This window comes from Bos taurus, unplaced genomic scaffold, assembly GCF_002263795.3.
Source record: "Bos taurus isolate L1 Dominette 01449 registration number 42190680 breed Hereford unplaced genomic scaffold, ARS-UCD2.0 Leftover_ScbfJmS_1072, whole genome shotgun sequence".
In the NCBI taxonomy this organism is placed as follows: domain Eukaryota; kingdom Metazoa; phylum Chordata; class Mammalia; order Artiodactyla; family Bovidae; genus Bos; species Bos taurus.
In genome coordinates this window covers 16042-35389 of record NW_020190183.1, presented here as the reverse complement: position 1 = coordinate 35389, position 19348 = coordinate 16042, and the positions used below count along the sequence as shown (strand labels likewise).

General features: G+C 58.7%; 1 protein-coding gene across 1 annotated transcript in view; it reads right to left on the bottom strand.

The window, feature by feature from the left end:
* Positions 1 to 15615, bottom strand: part of LOC112445393 (melanoma-associated antigen B4-like) — a 52736-nt gene extending 37121 nt beyond the window's left edge. The window contains 3 exon segments of the mRNA XM_059884366.1: positions 11943 to 12105; positions 13387 to 13414; positions 14135 to 15615. Of these exon segments, the coding sequence (XP_059740349.1) occupies positions 11943 to 12105; positions 13387 to 13414; positions 14135 to 15212 (1269 nt within the window). The 5' untranslated portion in view covers positions 15213 to 15615.
* Positions 15616 to 19348: the final 3733 nt, after the last annotated feature.

The following is a 19348-nucleotide window of genomic DNA, read 5'->3' as shown; positions in this document are numbered from 1 at the left end:
GCCCTGGCTGCATCAGAAGTGCCAGTTCTGGCCAAGGCAGAAGGGCCAGCACTGGCTGAGGCAGAAGGGCCAGGCCTGGCCCTGGCAGATATGTCAGTGCTCGTCGGAGCAGAAGTTCCAGTTCTGGCCAAGGCAGAAGGGTCAGCACTGGCTGAGGCAGAAGGGCCAGGCCTGGCCCTGGCAGATATGTCAGTGCTCGTCGGAGCAGAAGTTCCAGTTCTGGCCAAGGCAGAAGGGTCAGCACTGGCTGAGACAGAAGGGCCAGCCCTGTCTGCAGCAGAAGTGCCAGGTCTGGCCCAGGCAGAAGGGCCAGGCCTGGCCCTGGCAGACATGTCAGCACTGGCTGTGGGAGAAGTGTCAGGACTAGCCAAGGCAGAAGGGCCAGCACTGGCTTAGCCGAAGGGCCAAGCCTGGGCCTGGTAGACGTGTCAGCACTGGCCAAGGCCAAAGTGCCAGCCCTGGCTGCAGCAGAAATGCCAGGACTGGCCAAGGACGAAGGACCAGGCCAGGCCCTGGCAGATATGTCAGCACTGGCCAAGGCCAAAGTGCCAGCCTTGGTTGCAGCAGAAGTGCCAAGACTGGCCAAGCCCAAAGGGCCAGCACTGGCTGAAGCAAAAGAGCCAGGCCTGGCCATGGCAGACATGTCAGCACTGGCCAAGGCCAAAGTGCCAGCCCTGGCTGCAGCAGAAATGCCAAGACTGGCCAAGGCCGAAGGGCCAGCACTGGCTGAGGCAGAAGGGCCAGGCCTGGCCCTGGCAGATATGTCAGTGCTCGTCGGAGCAGAAGTTCCAGTTCTGGCCAAGGCAGAAGGGTCAGCACTGGCTGAGACAGAAGGGCCAGCCCTGTCTGCAGCAGAAGGGCCAGGTCTGGCCAAGGCAGAAGGGCCAGCACTGGCCCAGGCAGAAGGGCCAGGCCTGGCCCTGGCAGACATGTCAGCACTGGCTGCAGGAGAAGTGCCAGGACTAGCCAAGGCAGAAGGGCCAGCACTGGCTTAGCCGAAGGGCCAGGCCTGGGCCTGGCAGACATGTCAGCACTGGCCAAGGCCAACGTGCCAGCCCTGGCTGCAGCAGAAATGCCAGGACTGGCCAAGGACGAAGGGCCAGGCCTGGCCCTGGCAGATATGTCAGCACTGGCCAAGGCCAAAGTGCCAGCCTTGGTTGCAGCACAAGTGCCAAGACTGGCCAAGGCCAAAGGGCCAGCACTGGCTGAGGCAGAAGAGCCAGGCCTGGCCATGGCAGACATGTCAGCACTGGCCAAGGCCAAAGTGCCAGCCCTGGCTGCAGCAGAAATGCCAAGACTGGCCAAGGCCGAAGGGCCAGCACTGGCTGAGGCACAAGGGCTGGGCGTGGCCCTGGCAGAAATATCAGCAGTGGCTGAGGCCAAAGTGCCTGCCCTGTCTGCAACAGATGTGGCAGGTCTGGCCAAGGCAGAAGGGTCAGCACTGGCCAAGTCCGAAATGCCAGCCCTGGCTGCATCAGAAGTGCCAGTTCTGGCCAAGGCAGAAGGGCCAGCACTGGCTGAGGCAGAAGGGCCAGGCCTGGCCCTGGCAGATATGTCAGTGCTCGTCGGAGCAGAAGTTCCAGTTCTGGCCAAGGCAGAAGGGTCAGCACTGGCTGAGGCAGAAGGGCCAGGCCTGGCCCTGGCAGATATGTCAGTGCTCGTCGGAGCAGAAGTTCCAGTTCTGGCCAAGGCAGAAGGGTCAGCACTGGCTGAGACAGAAGGGCCAGCCCTGTCTGCAGCAGAAGTGCCAGGTCTGGCCCAGGCAGAAGGGCCAGGCCTGGCCCTGGCAGACATGTCAGCACTGGCTGTGGGAGAAGTGTCAGGACTAGCCAAGGCAGAAGGGCCAGCACTGGCTTAGCCGAAGGGCCAGGCCTGGGCCTGGTAGACGTGTCAGCACTGGCCAAGGCCAAAGTGCCAGCCCTGGCTGCAGCAGAAATGCCAGGACTGGCCAAGGACGAAGGACCAGGCCAGGCCCTGGCAGATATGTCAGCACTGGCCAAGGCCAAAGTGCCAGCCTTGGTTGCAGCAGAAGTGCCAAGACTGGCCAAGCCCAAAGGGCCAGCACTGGCTGAAGCAAAAGAGCCAGGCCTGGCCATGGCAGACATGTCAGCACTGGCCAAGGCCAAAGTGCCAGCCCTGGCTGCAGCAGAAATGCCAAGACTGGCCAAGGCCGAAGGGCCAGCACTGGCTGAGGCAGAAGGGCCAGGCCTGGCCCTGGCAGATATGTCAGTGCTCGTCGGAGCAGAAGTTCCAGTTCTGGCCAAGGCAGAAGGGTCAGCACTGGCTGAGACAGAAGGGCCAGCCCTGTCTGCAGCAGAAGGGCCAGGTCTGGCCAAGGCAGAAGGGCCAGCACTGGCCCAGGCAGAAGGGCCAGGCCTGGCCCTGGCAGACATGTCAGCACTGGCTGCAGGAGAAGTGCCAGGACTAGCCAAGGCAGAAGGGCCAGCACTGGCTTAGCCGAAGGGCCAGGCCTGGGCCTGGCAGACATGTCAGCACTGGCCAAGGCCAACGTGCCAGCCCTGGCTGCAGCAGAAATGCCAAGACTGGCCAAGGCCGAAGGGCTAGCACTGGCTGAGGCACAAGGGCTGGGCGTGGCCCTGGCAGAAATATCAGCAGTGGCTGAGGCCAAAGTGCCTGCCCTGTCTGCAACAGATATGCCAGGTCTGGCCAAGGCAGAAGGGTCAGCACTGGCCAAGGCAGAAGGGTCAGCACTGGCCGAGGCAGAAGGGCCAGGCCTGGCCCTGGCAGAAATGTCAGCTCTGACTGGAGCAGAAGTGCCAGGTCTGGCCAAGGCCAGAGGACCAGGCACAGGCCAGGCACTGGCAAAAGGGCCAGGCCTGGCCCTGGCAGACATGTCAGCCCTGGCTGGAGCAGAAGTGCCAGGTCTGGCCAAGGTAGAGGGGCCAGCACTGGCTCAGGCAGAAGGGCAGGGCCTGTCCCTGGCAGACATGTCAGCCTTGGGCAAGGCCGAAGTGTCAGCCCTGGCTGCAGGAGAAGTGCCAGTACTGGCTGAGGCAGAGGGGTCAGTCCTCGCCCTGGCAGACATGTCAGCCCTGGCTGAAGCAGAAGTGCCAGGTCTGGCCAAGGCAGAGGGTTCAGCACTGGCCGAGGCAGAAGGGCCGGGCCTGGCCCTGGCAGACATGTCAACCCTGGCCGAGGTCGAAGTGCCAGCCCTGGCTGGAAAGAAGTGTCAGGTCCGGCCAAGGTAGAGGGGCCAGCACTGGCTGAGGCAGAAGGGCCAGGCCTGGCTCTGGCAGACATGTCAGCCCTGGCTGTAGGAGAGGTGCCAGGACTGGCCAAGCCCGAAGGGCCAGCACTGGCTGAGGCAGAAGGGCCAGCCCTGTCTGCAGCAGAAGGGCCAGGTCTGGCCAAGGCAGAAGGGCCAGCACTGGCCCAGGCAGAAGGGCCAGGCCTGGCCCTGGCAGACATGTCAGCACTGGCTGCAGGAGAAGTGCCAGGACTAGCCAAGGCAGAAGGGCCAGCACTGGCTTAGCCGAAGGGCCAGGCCTGGCCCTGGCAGACATGTCAGCACTGGCCAAGGCCAACGTGCCAGCCCTGGCTGCAGCAGAAATGCCAAGACTGGCCAAGGCCGAAGGGCTAGCACTGGCTGAGGCACAAGGGCTGGGCGTGGCCCTGGCAGAAATATCAGCAGTGGCTGAGGCCAAAGTGCCTGCCCTGTCTGCAACAGATGTGGCAGGTCTGGCCAAGGCAGAGGGTTCAGCACTGGCCGAGGCAGAAGGGCCGGGCCTGGCCCTGGCAGACATGTCAACCCTGGCCGAGGTCGAAGTGCCAGCCCTGGCTGGAAAGAAGTGTCAGGTCCGGCCAAGGTAGAGGGGCCAGCACTGGCTGAGGCAGAAGGGCCAGGCCTGGCTCTGGCAGACATGTCAGCCCTGGCTGTAGGAGAGGTGCCAGGACTGGCCAAGCCCGAAGGGCCAGCACTGGCTGAGGCAGAAGAGCCAGGCCTGGCCCTGGCAGACATGTCAGCACTGGCCAAGGCCAAAGTGCCAGCCCTGACTGCATCAGAAGAGCCAGGACTGGCCAAGGTAGAAGGTCCAGCAGTAGCCAAGGCAGAAGGGCCGGGCCTGGCCCTGGCCGAGGCCGAAGTACCAGCCCTGGGTGGAACAGAAGTGCCAGGTCTGGCCAAGGCAGAAGGGCCAGCACTGGTCCAGGCAGACATGTCAGCCCTGGCTGCAGCAGAAGTGCCAGTACTGGCTGAGGCAGAGGGGTCAGTCCTCGCCCTGGCAGACATGTCAGCCCTGGCTGGAGCACAAGTGCCAGGTCTGGCCAAGGCAGAAGGGCCAGCACTGGCCCAGGCAGACATGTCAGCACTGGCCGAGCCCGAAGTACCAGCCCTGGGTGGAACAGAAGTGCCAGATCTGGCCAAGGCAGAAGAGCCAGGCCTGGCCCTGGCAGATATGTCAGTGCTCGTCGGAGCAGAAGTTCCAGTTCTGGCCAAGGCAGAAGGGTCAGCACTGGCTGAGACAGAAGGGCCAGCCCTGTCTGCAGCAGAAGGGCCAGGTCTGGCCAAGGCAGAAGGGCCAGCACTGGCCCAGGCAGAAGGGCCAGGCCTGGCCCTGGCAGACATGTCAGCACTGGCTGCAGGAGAAGTGCCAGGACTAGCCAAGGCAGAAGGGCCAGCACTGGCTTAGCCGAAGGGCCAGGCCTGGGCCTGGCAGACATGTCAGCACTGGCCAAGGCCAACGTGCCAGCCCTGGCTGCAGCAGAAATGCCAGGACTGGCCAAGGACGAAGGGCCAGGCCTGGCCCTGGCAGATATGTCAGCACTGGCCAAGGCCAAAGTGCCAGCCTTGGTTGCAGCACAAGTGCCAAGACTGGCCAAGGCCAAAGGGCCAGCACTGGCTGAGGCAGAAGAGCCAGGCCTGGCCATGGCAGACATGTCAGCACTGGCCAAGGCCAAAGTGCCAGCCCTGGCTGCAGCAGAAATGCCAAGACTGGCCAAGGCCGAAGGGCCAGCACTGGCTGAGGCAGAAGGGCCAGGCCTGGCCCTGGCAGATATGTCAGTGCTCGTCGGAGCAGAAGTTCCAGTTCTGGCCAAGGCAGAAGGGTCAGCACTGGCTGAGACAGAAGGGCCAGCCCTGTCTGCAGCAGAAGGGCCAGGTCTGGCCAAGGCAGAAGGGCCAGCACTGGCCCAGGCAGAAGGGCCAGGCCTGGCCCTGGCAGACATGTCAGCACTGGCTGCAGGAGAAGTGCCAGGACTAGCCAAGGCAGAAGGGCCAGCACTGGCTTAGCCGAAGGGCCAGGCCTGGGCCTGGCAGACATGTCAGCACTGGCCAAGGCCAACGTGCCAGCCCTGGCTGCAGCAGAAATGCCAGGACTGGCCAAGGACGAAGGGCCAGGCCTGGCCCTGGCAGATATGTCAGCACTGGCCAAGGCCAAAGTGCCAGCCTTGGTTGCAGCACAAGTGCCAAGACTGGCCAAGGCCAAAGGGCCAGCACTGGCTGAGGCAGAAGAGCCAGGCCTGGCCATGGCAGACATGTCAGCACTGGCCAAGGCCAAAGTGCCAGCCCTGGCTGCAGCAGAAATGCCAAGACTGGCCAAGGCCGAAGGGCCAGCACTGGCTGAGGCACAAGGGCTGGGCGTGGCCCTGGCAGAAATATCAGCAGTGGCTGAGGCCAAAGTGCCTGCCCTGTCTGCAACAGATGTGGCAGGTCTGGCCAAGGCAGAAGGGTCAGCACTGGCCAAGTCCGAAATGCCAGCCCTGGCTGCATCAGAAGTGCCAGTTCTGGCCAAGGCAGAAGGGCCAGCACTGGCTGAGGCAGAAGGGCCAGGCCTGGCCCTGGCAGATATGTCAGTGCTCGTCGGAGCAGAAGTTCCAGTTCTGGCCAAGGCAGAAGGGTCAGCACTGGCTGAGGCAGAAGGGCCAGGCCTGGCCCTGGCAGATATGTCAGTGCTCGTCGGAGCAGAAGTTCCAGTTCTGGCCAAGGCAGAAGGGTCAGCACTGGCTGAGACAGAAGGGCCAGCCCTGTCTGCAGCAGAAGTGCCAGGTCTGGCCCAGGCAGAAGGGCCAGGCCTGGCCCTGGCAGACATGTCAGCACTGGCTGTGGGAGAAGTGTCAGGACTAGCCAAGGCAGAAGGGCCAGCACTGGCTTAGCCGAAGGGCCAGGCCTGGGCCTGGTAGACATGTCAGCACTGGCCAAGGCCAAAGTGCCAGCCCTGGCTGCAGCAGAAATGCCAGGACTGGCCAAGGACGAAGGACCAGGCCAGGCCCTGGCAGATATGTCAGCACTGGCCAAGGCCAAAGTGCCAGCCTTGGTTGCAGCAGAAGTGCCAAGACTGGCCAAGCCCAAAGGGCCAGCACTGGCTGAAGCAAAAGAGCCAGGCCTGGCCATGGCAGACATGTCAGCACTGGCCAAGGCCAAAGTGCCAGCCCTGGCTGCAGCAGAAATGCCAAGACTGGCCAAGGCCGAAGGGCCAGCACTGGCTGAGGCAGAAGGGCCAGGCCTGGCCCTGGCAGATATGTCAGTGCTCGTCGGAGCAGAAGTTCCAGTTCTGGCCAAGGCAGAAGGGTCAGCACTGGCTGAGACAGAAGGGCCAGCCCTGTCTGCAGCAGAAGGGCCAGGTCTGGCCAAGGCAGAAGGGCCAGCACTGGCCCAGGCAGAAGGGCCAGGCCTGGCCCTGGCAGACATGTCAGCACTGGCTGCAGGAGAAGTGCCAGGACTAGCCAAGGCAGAAGGGCCAGCACTGGCTTAGCCGAAGGGCCAGGCCTGGGCCTGGCAGACATGTCAGCACTGGCCAAGGCCAACGTGCCAGCCCTGGCTGCAGCAGAAATGCCAAGACTGGCCAAGGCCGAAGGGCTAGCACTGGCTGAGGCACAAGGGCTGGGCGTGGCCCTGGCAGAAATATCAGCAGTGGCTGAGGCCAAAGTGCCTGCCCTGTCTGCAACAGATGTGCCAGGTCTGGCCAAGGCAGAAGGGTCAGCACTGGCCAAGGCAGAAGGGTCAGCACTGGCCGAGGCAGAAGGGCCAGGCCTGGCCCTGGCAGAAATGTCAGCTCTGACTGGAGCAGAAGTGCCAGGTCTGGCCAAGGCCAGAGGACCAGGCACAGGCCAGGCACTGGCAAAAGGGCCAGGCCTGGCCCTGGCAGACATGTCAGCCCTGGCTGGAGCAGAAGTGCCAGGTCTGGCCAAGGTAGAGGGGCCAGCACTGGCTCAGGCAGAAGGGCAGGGCCTGTCCCTGGCAGACATGTCAGCCTTGGGCAAGGCCGAAGTGTCAGCCCTGGCTGCAGGAGAAGTGCCAGTACTGGCTGAGGCAGAGGGGTCAGTCCTCGCCCTGGCAGACATGTCAGCCCTGGCTGAAGCAGAAGTGCCAGGTCTGGCCAAGGCAGAGGGTTCAGCACTGGCCGAGGCAGAAGGGCCGGGCCTGGCCCTGGCAGACATGTCAACCCTGGCCGAGGTCGAAGTGCCAGCCCTGGCTGGAAAGAAGTGTCAGGTCCGGCCAAGGTAGAGGGGCCAGCACTGGCTGAGGCAGAAGGGCCAGGCCTGGCTCTGGCAGACATGTCAGCCCTGGCTGTAGGAGAGGTGCCAGGACTGGCCAAGCCCGAAGGGCCAGCACTGGCTGAGGCAGAAGAGCCAGGCCTGGCCCTGGCAGACATGTCAGCACTGGCCAAGGCCAAAGTGCCAGCCTTGACTGCATCAGAAGAGCCAGGACTGGCCAAGGTAGAAGGTCCAGCAGTAGCCAAGGCAGAAGGGCCGGGCCTGGCCCTGGCCGAGGCCGAAGTACCAGCCCTGGGTGGAACAGAAGTGCCAGGTCTGGCCAAGGCAGAAGGGCCAGCACTGGCCCAGGCAGACATGTCAGCCCTGGCTGCAGCAGAAGTGCCAGATCTGGCCAAGGCAGAAGAGCCAGGCCTGGCCCTGGCAGACATGTCAGCACTGGCCAAGGCCAAAGGGCCAGCCCTGGCTGCAGGAGAAGTGCCAGTACTGGCTGAGGCAGAAGGGCTAGGCCTGGACCTAGCAGCCATGTCAGCCCTGGCTGGAGCAGAAGTGCCAGGTCTGGCCAAGGCAGAAGGGTTGGCATTGGCCGAGGCAGAAGGACCATCACTGACCCTGGCAGACATGTCAGCCCTGGCTCAGGCCGAAATGCCAGCCCTGGCTGCAGCAGAAGTGCCAGGTCTGGCCAAGCCAGAAGGGCCAGAACTGGCCGAGGCAGAAGGGCCAGGCCTGGCCAAGGCAGAAGGGCCAGCACTGGATGAGGCCAATGTGCCAGCCCTGGCTGCAGCAGAAGTGCCAGGTCTGGCCAAGGCAGAAGGGCCAGCACTGGATGAGACAGAAGGGCCAGCCCTGTCTGCAGCAGAAGGGCCAGGTCTGGCCAAGGCAGAAGGGCCAGGCCTGGCCCTGGCAGATATGTCAGCACTGGCCAAGGCCAAAGTGCCAGCCTTGGTTGCAGCAGAAGTGCCAAGCCTGGCCAAGGCCAAAGGGCCAGCACTGGCTGAGGCAGAAGGGCCAGCACTGGCTGAGGCAGAAGGGCCAGGCCTGGCCCTGGCAGATATGTCAGTGCTCGTCGGAGCAGAAGTTCCAGTTCTGGCCAAGGCAGAAGGGTCAGCACTGGCTGAGACAGAAGGGCCAGCCCTGTCTGCAGCAGAAGGGCCAGGTCTGGCCAAGGCAGAAGGGCCAGCACTGGCCCAGGCAGAAGGGCCAGGCCTGGCCCTGGCAGACATGTCAGCACTGGCTGCAGGAGAAGTGCCAGGACTAGCCAAGGCAGAAGGGCCAGCACTGGCTTAGCCGAAGGGCCAGGCCTGGGCCTGGCAGACATGTCAGCACTGGCCAAGGCCAACGTGCCAGCCCTGGCTGCAGCAGAAATGCCAGGACTGGCCAAGGACGAAGGGCCAGGCCTGGCCCTGGCAGATATGTCAGCACTGGCCAAGGCCAAAGTGCCAGCCTTGGTTGCAGCACAAGTGCCAAGACTGGCCAAGGCCAAAGGGCCAGCACTGGCTGAGGCAGAAGAGCCAGGCCTGGCCATGGCAGACATGTCAGCACTGGCCAAGGCCAAAGTGCCAGCCCTGGCTGCAGCAGAAATGCCAAGACTGGCCAAGGCCGAAGGGCCAGCACTGGCTGAGGCACAAGGGCTGGGCGTGGCCCTGGCAGAAAATATCAGCAGTGGCTGAGGCCAAAGTGCCTGCCCTGTCTGCAACAGATGTGGCAGGTCTGGCCAAGGCAGAAGGGTCAGCACTGGCCAAGTCCGAAATGCCAGCCCTGGCTGCATCAGAAGTGCCAGTTCTGGCCAAGGCAGAAGGGCCAGCACTGGCTGAGGCAGAAGGGCCAGGCCTGGCCCTGGCAGATATGTCAGTGCTCGTCGGAGCAGAAGTTCCAGTTCTGGCCAAGGCAGAAGGGTCAGCACTGGCTGAGGCAGAAGGGCCAGGCCTGGCCCTGGCAGATATGTCAGTGCTCGTCGGAGCAGAAGTTCCAGTTCTGGCCAAGGCAGAAGGGTCAGCACTGGCTGAGACAGAAGGGCCAGCCCTGTCTGCAGCAGAAGTGCCAGGTCTGGCCCAGGCAGAAGGGCCAGGCCTGGCCCTGGCAGACATGTCAGCACTGGCTGTGGGAGAAGTGTCAGGACTAGCCAAGGCAGAAGGGCCAGCACTGGCTTAGCCGAAGGGCCAGGCCTGGGCCTGGCAGACATGTCAGCACTGGCCAAGGCCAAAGTGCCAGCCCTGGCTGCAGCAGAAATGCCAGGACTGGCCAAGGACGAAGGACCAGGCCAGGCCCTGGCAGATATGTCAGCACTGGCCAAGGCCAAAGTGCCAGCCTTGGTTGCAGCAGAAGTGCCAAGACTGGCCAAGCCCAAAGGGCCAGCACTGGCTGAAGCAAAAGAGCCAGGCCTGGCCATGGCAGACATGTCAGCACTGGCCAAGGCCAAAGTGCCAGCCCTGGCTGCAGCAGAAATGCCAAGACTGGCCAAGGCCGAAGGGCCAGCACTGGCTGAGGCAGAAGGGCCAGGCCTGGCCCTGGCAGATATGTCAGCACTGGCCAAGGCGAAAGTGCCAGCCTTTTTGCAGCAGAAGTGCCAGACTGGCCAAGCAGAAGGGCCAGCACTGGCGAGGCAGAAGGGCCAGGCCTGGCCCTGGCAGAAATGTCAGCACTGCAGAGTGCAGTGCCAGCTGGCCAAGGCAGAGAGCCAGGCACTGGCAAAAGGGCAGCTGGCTGAGGCAGAAAGTGCCAGGCCTGAGGCCCTGGCCAGAGCATGTCAGCACTGGGCAAGGCCAAGTCCAGCCCTGGCTGCAGGAGAAGTGCCAGTGACTGGCTGAGGCAGAGGGGTCAGTCCTCGCCCTGGCAGACATGTCAGCCCTGGCTGAAGCAAGAAGTGCCAAGGTCTGGCCCAAGGCAGAGGGTTCAGCACTGGCCGAGGCAGAAAGGGCCGGGCCTGGCCCTGGCCAGACATGTCAACCCTGGCCGAGGTCGAAGTGCCAGCCCTGGCTGGAAAGAAGTGTCAGGTCCGGCCAAGGTAGAGGGGCCAGCACTGGCTGAGGCAGAAGGGCCAGGCCTGGCTCTGGCAGACATGTCAGCCCTGGCTGTAGGAGAGGTGCCAGGACTGGCCAAGCCCGAAGGGCCAGCACTGGCTGAGGCAGAAGAGCCAGGCCTGGCCCTGGCAGACATGTCAGCACTGGCCAAGGCCAAAGTGCCAGCCCTGACTGCATCAGAAGAGCCAGGACTGGCCAAGGTAGAAGGTCCAGCAGTAGCCAAGGCAGAAGGGCCGGGCCTGGCCCTGGCCGAGGCCGAAGTACCAGCCCTGGGTGGAACAGAAGTGCCAGGTCTGGCCAAGGCAGAAGGGCCAGCACTGGCCCAGGCAGACATGTCAGCCCTGGCTGCAGCAGAAGTGCCAGTACTGGCTGAGGCAGAAGGGCCAGGCTTGGCCCTGGCAGACATGTCAGCCCTGGCTGGAGCACAAGTGCCAGGTCTGGCCAAGGCAGAAGGGCCAGCACTGGCCCAGGCAGACATGTCAGCACTGGCCGAGCCCGAAGTACCAGCCCTGGGTGGAACAGAAGTGCCAGATCTGGCCAAGGCAGAAGAGCCAGGCCTGGCCCTGGCAGACATGTAAGCCCTGGCCAAGGCCAAAGGGCCAGCCCTGGCTGCAGGAGAAGTGCCAGTACTGGCTGAGGCAGAAGGGCCAGGCCTGGCCCTGGCAGCCATGTCAGCCCTGGCTGGAGCAGAAGTGCCAGGTCTGGGCAAGGCCGAAGGGTTAGCATTGGCCAAGGCAGAAGGACCATCACTGACCCTGGCAGACATGTCAGCCCTGGCTCAGGCCGAAATGCCAGCCCTGGCTGCAGCAGAAGTGCCAGGTCTGGCCAAGCCAGAAGGGCCAGAACTGGCCGAGGCAGAAGGGCCAGGCCTGGCCAAGGCAGAAGGGCCAGCACTGGATGAGGCCAATGTGCCAGCCCTGGCTGCAGCAGAAGGGCCAGGCCTGGCCAAGGCAGAAGGGCCAGCACTGGATGAGGCCAAAGTGCCAGCCCTGTCTGCAGCAGAAGTGCCAGGTCTGGCCAAGGCAGAAGGGTCAGCACTGGCCAAGTCCGAAATGCCAGCCCTGGCTGCATCAGAAGTGCCAGTTCTGGCCAAGGCAGAAGGGCCAGCACTGGCTGAGGCAGAAGGGCCAGGCCTGGCCCTGGCAGATATGTCAGTGCTCGTAGGAGCAGAAGTTCCAGTTCTGGCCAAGGCAGAAGGGTCAGCACTGGCTGAGACAGAAGGGCCAGCCCTGTCTGCAGCAGAAGTGCCAGGTCTGGCCAAGGCAGAAGGGCCAGCACTGGCCCAGGCAGAATGGCCAGGCCTGGCCCTGGCAGACATGTCAGCACTGGCTGTGGGAGAAGTGCCAGGACTAACCAAGGCAGAAGGGCCAGCACTGGCTTAGCCGAAGGGCCAGGCCTGGGCCTGGCAGACATGTCAGCACTGGCCAAGGCCAAAGTGCCAGCCCTGGCTGCAGCAGAAATGCCAGGACTGGCCAAGGACGAAGGGTCAGCACCGGTCAAAGCAGAAGGGTCAGCACTGACCGAGGCAGAAGGGCCGACACTGGCTAAGACAGAAGGGTCAGCCCTGCCTGCAGAAAAAGTGCCAGGTCTGGCCAAGGCAGAAGGGCCAGCACTGGCTGAGGCAGAAGGGCCGGGCCTGGCCCTGGCAGACATGTCAGCCCTGGCCGAGGTTAGGTTCCAGCCATGGCTGGAAAGAAGTGCCGGGTCTGGCCAAGGCCAAAGTGCCAGCCCTGGCTGCAGTACAAATGCCAGGACTGGCCAAGGCCGAAGGGCCAGCACTGGCTGAGGCAGAAGGGCCAGGCCTGGCCCTGGCAGATATGTAAGCACTGGCCAAGGCCAAAGTGCCAGCGTTTTTTGCAGCAGAAGTGCCAAGACTGGCCAAGGCTGAAGGGCCAGCACTGGCTGAGGCAGAAGGGCCAGGCCTGGCCCTGGCAGACATGTCAGCACTGGCCAAGGCCAACGTGCCAGCCCTGGCTGCAGCAGAAATGCCAAGACTGGCCAAGGCCGAAGGGCTAGCACTGGCTGAGGCACAAGGGCTGGGCGTGGCCCTGGCAGAAATATCAGCAGTGGCTGAGGCCAAAGTGCCTGCCCTGTCTGCAACAGATGTGCCAGGTCTGGCCAAGGCAGAAGGGTCAGCACTGGCCAAGGCAGAAGGGTCAGCACTGGCCGAGGCAGAAGGGCCAGGCCTGGCCCTGGCAGAAATGTCAGCTCTGACTGGAGCAGAAGTGCCAGGTCTGGCCAAGGCCAGAGTATCAGGCACAGGCCAGGCACTGGCAAAAGGGCCAGGCCTGGCCCTGGCAGACATGTCAGCCCTGGCTGGAGCAGAAGTGCCAGGTCTGGCCAAGGTAGAGGGGCCAGCACTGGCTCAGGCAGAAGGGCAGGGCCTGTCCCTGGCAGACATGTCAGCCTTGGGCAAGGCCGAAGTGTCAGCCCTGGCTGCAGGAGAAGTGCCAGTACTGGCTGAGGCAGAGGGGTCAGTCCTCGCCCTGGCAGACATGTCAGCCCTGGCTGAAGCAGAAGTGCCAGGTCTGGCCAAGGCAGAGGGTTCAGCACTGGCCGAGGCAGAAGGGCCGGGCCTGGCCCTGGCAGACATGTCAACCCTGGCCGAGGTCGAAGTGCCAGCCCTGGCTGGAAAGAAGTGTCAGGTCCGGCCAAGGTAGAGGGGCCAGCACTGGCTGAGGCAGAAGGGCCAGGCCAGGCTCTGGCAGACATGTCAGCCCTGGCTGTAGGAGAGGTGCCAGGACTGGCCAAGCCCGAAGGGCCAGCACTGGCTGAGGCAGAAGAGCCAGGCCTGGCCCTGGCAGACATGTCAGCACTGGCCAAGGCCAAAGTGCCAGCCCTGACTGCATCAGAAGAGCCAGGACTGGCCAAGGTAGAAGGTCCAGCAGTAGCCAAGGCAGAAAGGCCGGGCCTGGACCTGGCCGAGGCCGAAGTACCAGCCCTGGGTGGAACAGAAGTGCCAGGTCTGGCCAAGGCAGAAGGGCCAGCACTGGCCCAGGCAGACATGTCAGCCCTGGCTGCAGCAGAAGTGCCAGTACTGGCTGAGGCAGAAGGGCCAGGCTTGGCCCTGGCAGACATGTCAGCCCTGGCTGGAGCACAAGTGCCAGGTCTGGCCAAGGCAGAAGGGCCAGCACTGGCCCAGGCAGACATGTCAGCACTGGCCGAGCCCGAAGTACCAGCCCTGGGTGGAACAGAAGTGCCAAGACTGGCCAAGGCAGAAGGGCCAGCACTGGCTGAGGCAGAAGGGCCAGGCCTGGCCCTGGCAGACATGTCTGCACTGGGCAAGGCCAACGTGCCAGCCCTGGCTGCAGCAGAAATGCCAAGACTGGCCAAGGCCGAAGGGCTAGCACTGGCTGAGGCACAAGGGCTGGGCGTGGCCCTGGCAGAAATATCAGCAGTGGCTGAGGCCAAAGTGCCTGCCCTGTCTGCAACAGATGTGCCAGGTCTGGCCAAGGCAGAAGAGCCAGGCCTGGCCCTGGCAGACATGTCAGCACTGGCCAAGGCCAAAGTGCCAGCCCTGGCTGCAGGAGAAGTGCCAGTACTGGCTGAGGCAGAAGGGCCAGGCCTGGTCCTGGCAGACATGTCAGCCCTGGCTGCAGCAGAAGTGCCAGATCTGGCCAAGGCAGAAGGGCCAGCGCTGGCTGAGGCAGAAGGGTCGGTCCCGTCTGCAGCCCTGGCTCCGGAGCTCTCTACCTCCTGTCTCCAAGAGTCCTCATAACGTGGCTGTAAGGTGTCTGGGGCTGAATCATTGACCTTGATCAAAAGCTGCAGGACTTTTGTCTTGCTGTTTTGTGTGAGCGTGTTAGGACCCCACAGGAACTCATAGCGAGGGGGATCGCTGCTGGGCACCTGGCGGTACTCCAGGTACACTTCCTGCACCAGATCTTATGTGATGAGCTTCCTGGTGTCTCCAAAGATGAAGTGTCTTCTTCCATCATAGATGCTCAACATATTCAGGAACTTCCAGATCTCCTCCTCAGAGGCGCGATGACCATTCAGGTAGGTGACACCCAGCAGAGGCATCAGAAGACCATTCTTCGGCAGCCCCCAGTCACCTCTCATAGACCCACTGTCGCTGAGGTCTAGGTTGCTCACCAGGGTATAGCAGTGACTGTTGGGCCTGACTTCCTTCAGCACCAGGCCAAACTCCAGCTCCATGCACTCAGAGTCCCTGCTGGGGATCTCAGGGAATTGCTCCCTGTAACTTCTGTGGATAACCTTCAGCATTTCTGACCTCTTAATGAGCTCCCTCATCATATACTTAAACAGCATGTACCACAGCAAACTCTCTGCCTCCCTGGTCAGAAGATCTGTGTGAGAGCTCTCAGCAGCAGCTGAGGCCTGGGAGGAATTTTCACCTCCCTGAACTTGGCCCTCGGCACCTACACCAGATCTCGAGCGTGCTGCGCCACCACCACCAGATCTTTTGCATATAGCACCTGCAGCAGCACTGGTGGTGCCTTGGGCTCCCTGACGACCCTTCAGGGTGCCAGCAGCAGACGAGCTTGAGGGAGCACTCTCTGAATCAGGAGGGGAGGAGGAGGTGGTTTCTTCTTCCCCAGATGTGGTAGCATGATCATGAAGACCCTGAGTCTCAGCCCGGTCCTGGTGACATTTCTCATGAGCACAGTGCTTAGTCTTCTGTCCACGAGGCATGATGGCTGTGGTCAGGGACTGCAGGCAGGGGTCTGGGCCAATAGACAGGAGACTGGGGCACCTGGAGGATGGAGAATGAGGTGACATGAGCACCTTAAAACAGGGAGATTCTACCTTGGCTTCATCAAAGGCCGCCTCTGCAGGTTTCCTTGAGGACACTGCTCTAGGAACTCACAAGGCTCCTGTTTTCTGGGTCAGCCTGTCCCCTGAGAATCCCAGAAGAAGAACAGAGGCTTACTTTTCCTCTGCGTCCTCTCAGCCCTGCTTTGGACTTACTGAGGTGACAGCAGGGGCTGGCAGTGGGGTCCTCTCAGCTCATCTTCAGTATTATCACATCAAGTCCTAGTGGAGCCTGGGCACCCTTCTCTCTGCTACTCTGATGCAGACACTTCAGACCTCCACATGATCCAGAAGCAAGTGAAGGGATGCCTCAGTCCACCTCCCTCCCAGGGGATACCCAGTGCTGAGAGCTCAGTAGGGTCTTTTCTACCCTGAGTTCACTGGGATCATCATTCATGGTCCTTACCTTGGATCCTTAAAATGCTGGGCACTATTCTCCACTTGCTGATTGGTGGTTGCACCTTCAGACTAGACATTTCCCCTCCCCTAGACTTGGTATAAAACAGTAAAGCAGATGTTCAACCTCACAGCCCATCCCTGAGATTTCCTGGGCTGAAATCCAAGGGTTGGGATGCATGCTCTGAGTCTTCACTCAGATTCCTCAACTGAGCTCCTGGCAGAGAACCTCCTCTTTCTCCTGAACTGATACCTGTCTGATAGTAAAAGCCAATCACCCTGTGTCCCCATAGGAGGAAGTGAAGATGATCTCATCTTCCCAAACACGGTCTCCTAAGAATGGAAGCTGTTGCAGGCAGGTTGACGTCCCTGTGGTCCCATCCAAGATCCCAATTCAAAGTTAATTTTTTTTTTTTTGCTCCTCTTTTCTTCAATATGTCTTTTTTAAAACAAATTTATTTATTTTTAATGGAAGGATAATATATTTACAATATTGTGTTATTTTCTGCCCTCCCTGTCCATCTCCAACTCCCAGAGTTCACTGAGACTCACGTCCATCGAGTCAGTGATGTCATCCAGCCATCTCATCCTGTGTCGTCCCCTTCTCCTCTTGCCCCCAATCCCTCCCAGCATCAGAGTCTTTTCCAATGAGTCAACTCTTCACATGAGGTGGCCAAAGTACTAGAGTTTCAGCTTTAGCATCATTCCTTCCAAAGAAATCCCAGGGCTGATCTCCTTCAGAATGGACTGGTTGGATCTCCTTGCAGTCCAAGGGACTCTGAGTCAAGAGTCTTCTCCAGCACTACAGTTCAAAAGCATCAATTTTTCGGCACTCAGCCTCCTTCACAGTCCAACTCTCACATCCATCCATGACCACAGGAAAAACCATAGCCTTGACTAGACAGACCTTTGTTGGCAAAGTAATGTCTCTGCTTTTGAATATGCTATCTAGGTTGGTCATAACTTTCCTTCCAAGGAGTAAGCGTCCTTTAATTTCATGGCTGCAGTCACCATCTGCAGTGATTTTGGAGCCCAGAAAAATAAAGTCTGACACTGTTTCCACTGTTTCCCCATCTATTTCCCATGAAGTGATGGGACCAGAGGCCATGATCTTCATTTTCTGAATGTTGAGCTTTAAGCCAACTTTTTCAGTCTCCACTTTCACTTTCATCAAGAGGCTTTTTAGTTCCTCTTCACTCTCTGCCTTAAGGGTGGTGTCATCTGCATATCTGAGGTTATTGATATTTCTCCTGGCAATCTTGATTCCAGCTTGTGTTTCTTCCAGTCCAGCGTTTCTCATGATGTACTCTGCATAGAAGTTAAATAAACAGGGTGACAATATAAAGCCTTGCCGAACTCCTTTTCCTATTTGGAACCAGTCTGCTGTTCCATGTCCAGTTCTAACTGTTGCTTCCTGACCTGCATACAAATTTCTCAAGAGGCAGATCAGGTGTTCTGGTATTCCCATCTCTTTCAGAATTTTCCACAGTTTATTGTGATCCACACAGTCAAAGGCTTTGGCATAGTCAATAAAGCAGAAATAGATGTTTTTCTGGAACGCTCTTGCTTTTTCCATGATCCAGCAGATGTTGGCAATTTGATCTCTGGTTCCTCTGCCTTTTCTAAAACCAGCTTGAACATCAGGAAGTTCACGGTTCACATATTGCTAAAGCCTGGCTTGGAGAATTTTGAGCATTACTATACTAGCATGTGAGATAAGTGCAATTGTGCGGTAGTTTGAGCATTCTTTGGCATTTGCCTTTCTTTGGGATTGCCCCACTTATGGGGGCCCAAATTTTGTCTAGCTCTTGGATTAAAAGATTCCTGGAGAACACCACATGCCAGCAACCTCTTGAGGAGTGTCCCTAATACAAACCTTACAGTTTCATGTCCCAGACTTGACCTGAGATGGGGAAAATAACACAGAAGGCAGGGGGCAGAATGGGGTGTGCTCCCAGAGAAAAATGCTGCTCCATCCTTTTCAAAAGCCAGAGTCAGTCTCTACTCATGACTTGTTTTAATTGATTGACAGGCATACTTTTCAAACATTCTACTGCATGTAATCATGCTTCACAAATACTGTGTTTCGTTACAAACTGAAAGTTTATGGTAACCATGCTTTGAACCTGTCTATGGCATGGTTTTCCCAACATCATGTATTCACTTGGGATCCTTTTTCCACATATTGTTAATTCTTTAAATATTTTAAACTCTTTCCTTATTTTATTTCTTATGGTGCTCTGATTAGTTATCTTTGTTACTATTATAACACATTTGTAAATTAAGCTATGTGCATTTTTTAGACATCTTCTAGTAAGTGTACAATAGGATTAACAACTTTTATAGCACTGGGAATCCCCCAAATTCCTAATGATGTACTCTAAGGCCATTTTCACTTTACGGCAGTGATCTAGAACCCAAGTCACCATATCTGAGATATGAGTACACTTCTAAAGGAAAAAAGCCATCCAAGATGGTTTTGTGCTATTCTGATTGAGGTTATCGGACATTGCACAGAGAGACGATCTTACTGTCCCTATCATCTCTTTATCTTCGTTATTCCTGTCATTTATTGATGTAGCCTTCAAGGCTTTCTGCCTAAAGAAGTGTATTGGAATATATCCAGAGTCCTTACTTTTATCCCAGGATACATTTGAGTGTTAAGGAACACAAGCTCTGCTTTAGGGCAAGAGGAATATAACAGCGTCGGATCTAGAGGAATTCAGAGAGGAATCTAATTCCAGGCCTATCAGTCACTAGTGTTCCCCAGCAAGGGCTCACTGCCTGATGCACATAGAAGCCAAACTATGGAATGGGCTTTTGAGAGACAAACTTTAATCCAAGGTGGAGTAGCAAGAAGGCAAGAAGTAGGGCTCTCAAATCTGTCTCCTCAATCCAGAGTTTGAGGTAAAATGAAAGGGTTTAGGGGAACTGCAAACTTGGAACCTAATTGGCTAGTCTTAAATTAATTCATGTGCGCTATTCACGCTGCTAGAAGCCAGATTTTCCGTATTGAAGGACTTCATACATTTCTCCCCTGGCAACATTGCTACTCTGAGAGTTCCACAGACTGAACCCTCTTGGTTCTGCAGTCATCCTGGAAATGGAGGCTCCTTTTTGGCACATGCATAGTCCTGCCTCTAAAAATAACTCAAGGTTTGGTTAATCAACAACCTGTTTTAAGGAGGCAAAACCACTTTAAACTGGTCAATGCTTTATGCTTCAATCCCCCCATTTCTCTTTGTACATTCTTCAAGCTTGTGGGAAATCATCCTCAATTTGGTTAACGAGTCTCAAATTCTGTAGAAAATGATAATCCCAGGTCCCAAATTTTTGTACCAACAGGACTGGAGTGTTATATAAGGATTGACAAGGTTGGATTAATTGGTATTTAAGAAAGGTGATTATCAGAGGCTTTGTTTCCTTCACATGTCTCTTTACAGGCTATTGCTTTAACGTTGGGGTTTTGGTGACTGGATGGAATTTATTACTATTGGGTCATCTGTCTTGGCTCTTCCTGGCCACTCATCAGCCCAAACTGAGCTCTGCAGTTGACTGACCAATTTTTTCCACTGTGGTGCTCAAAAATTACAGAGGAAGGAACACTCCCAAGCTCATTCTTTGAGGCCACCATCACACTGAGAGCAAAACGAGATAGATAAGCACACACACACACACACACACACACACAAAAAGAAAAGTAAATG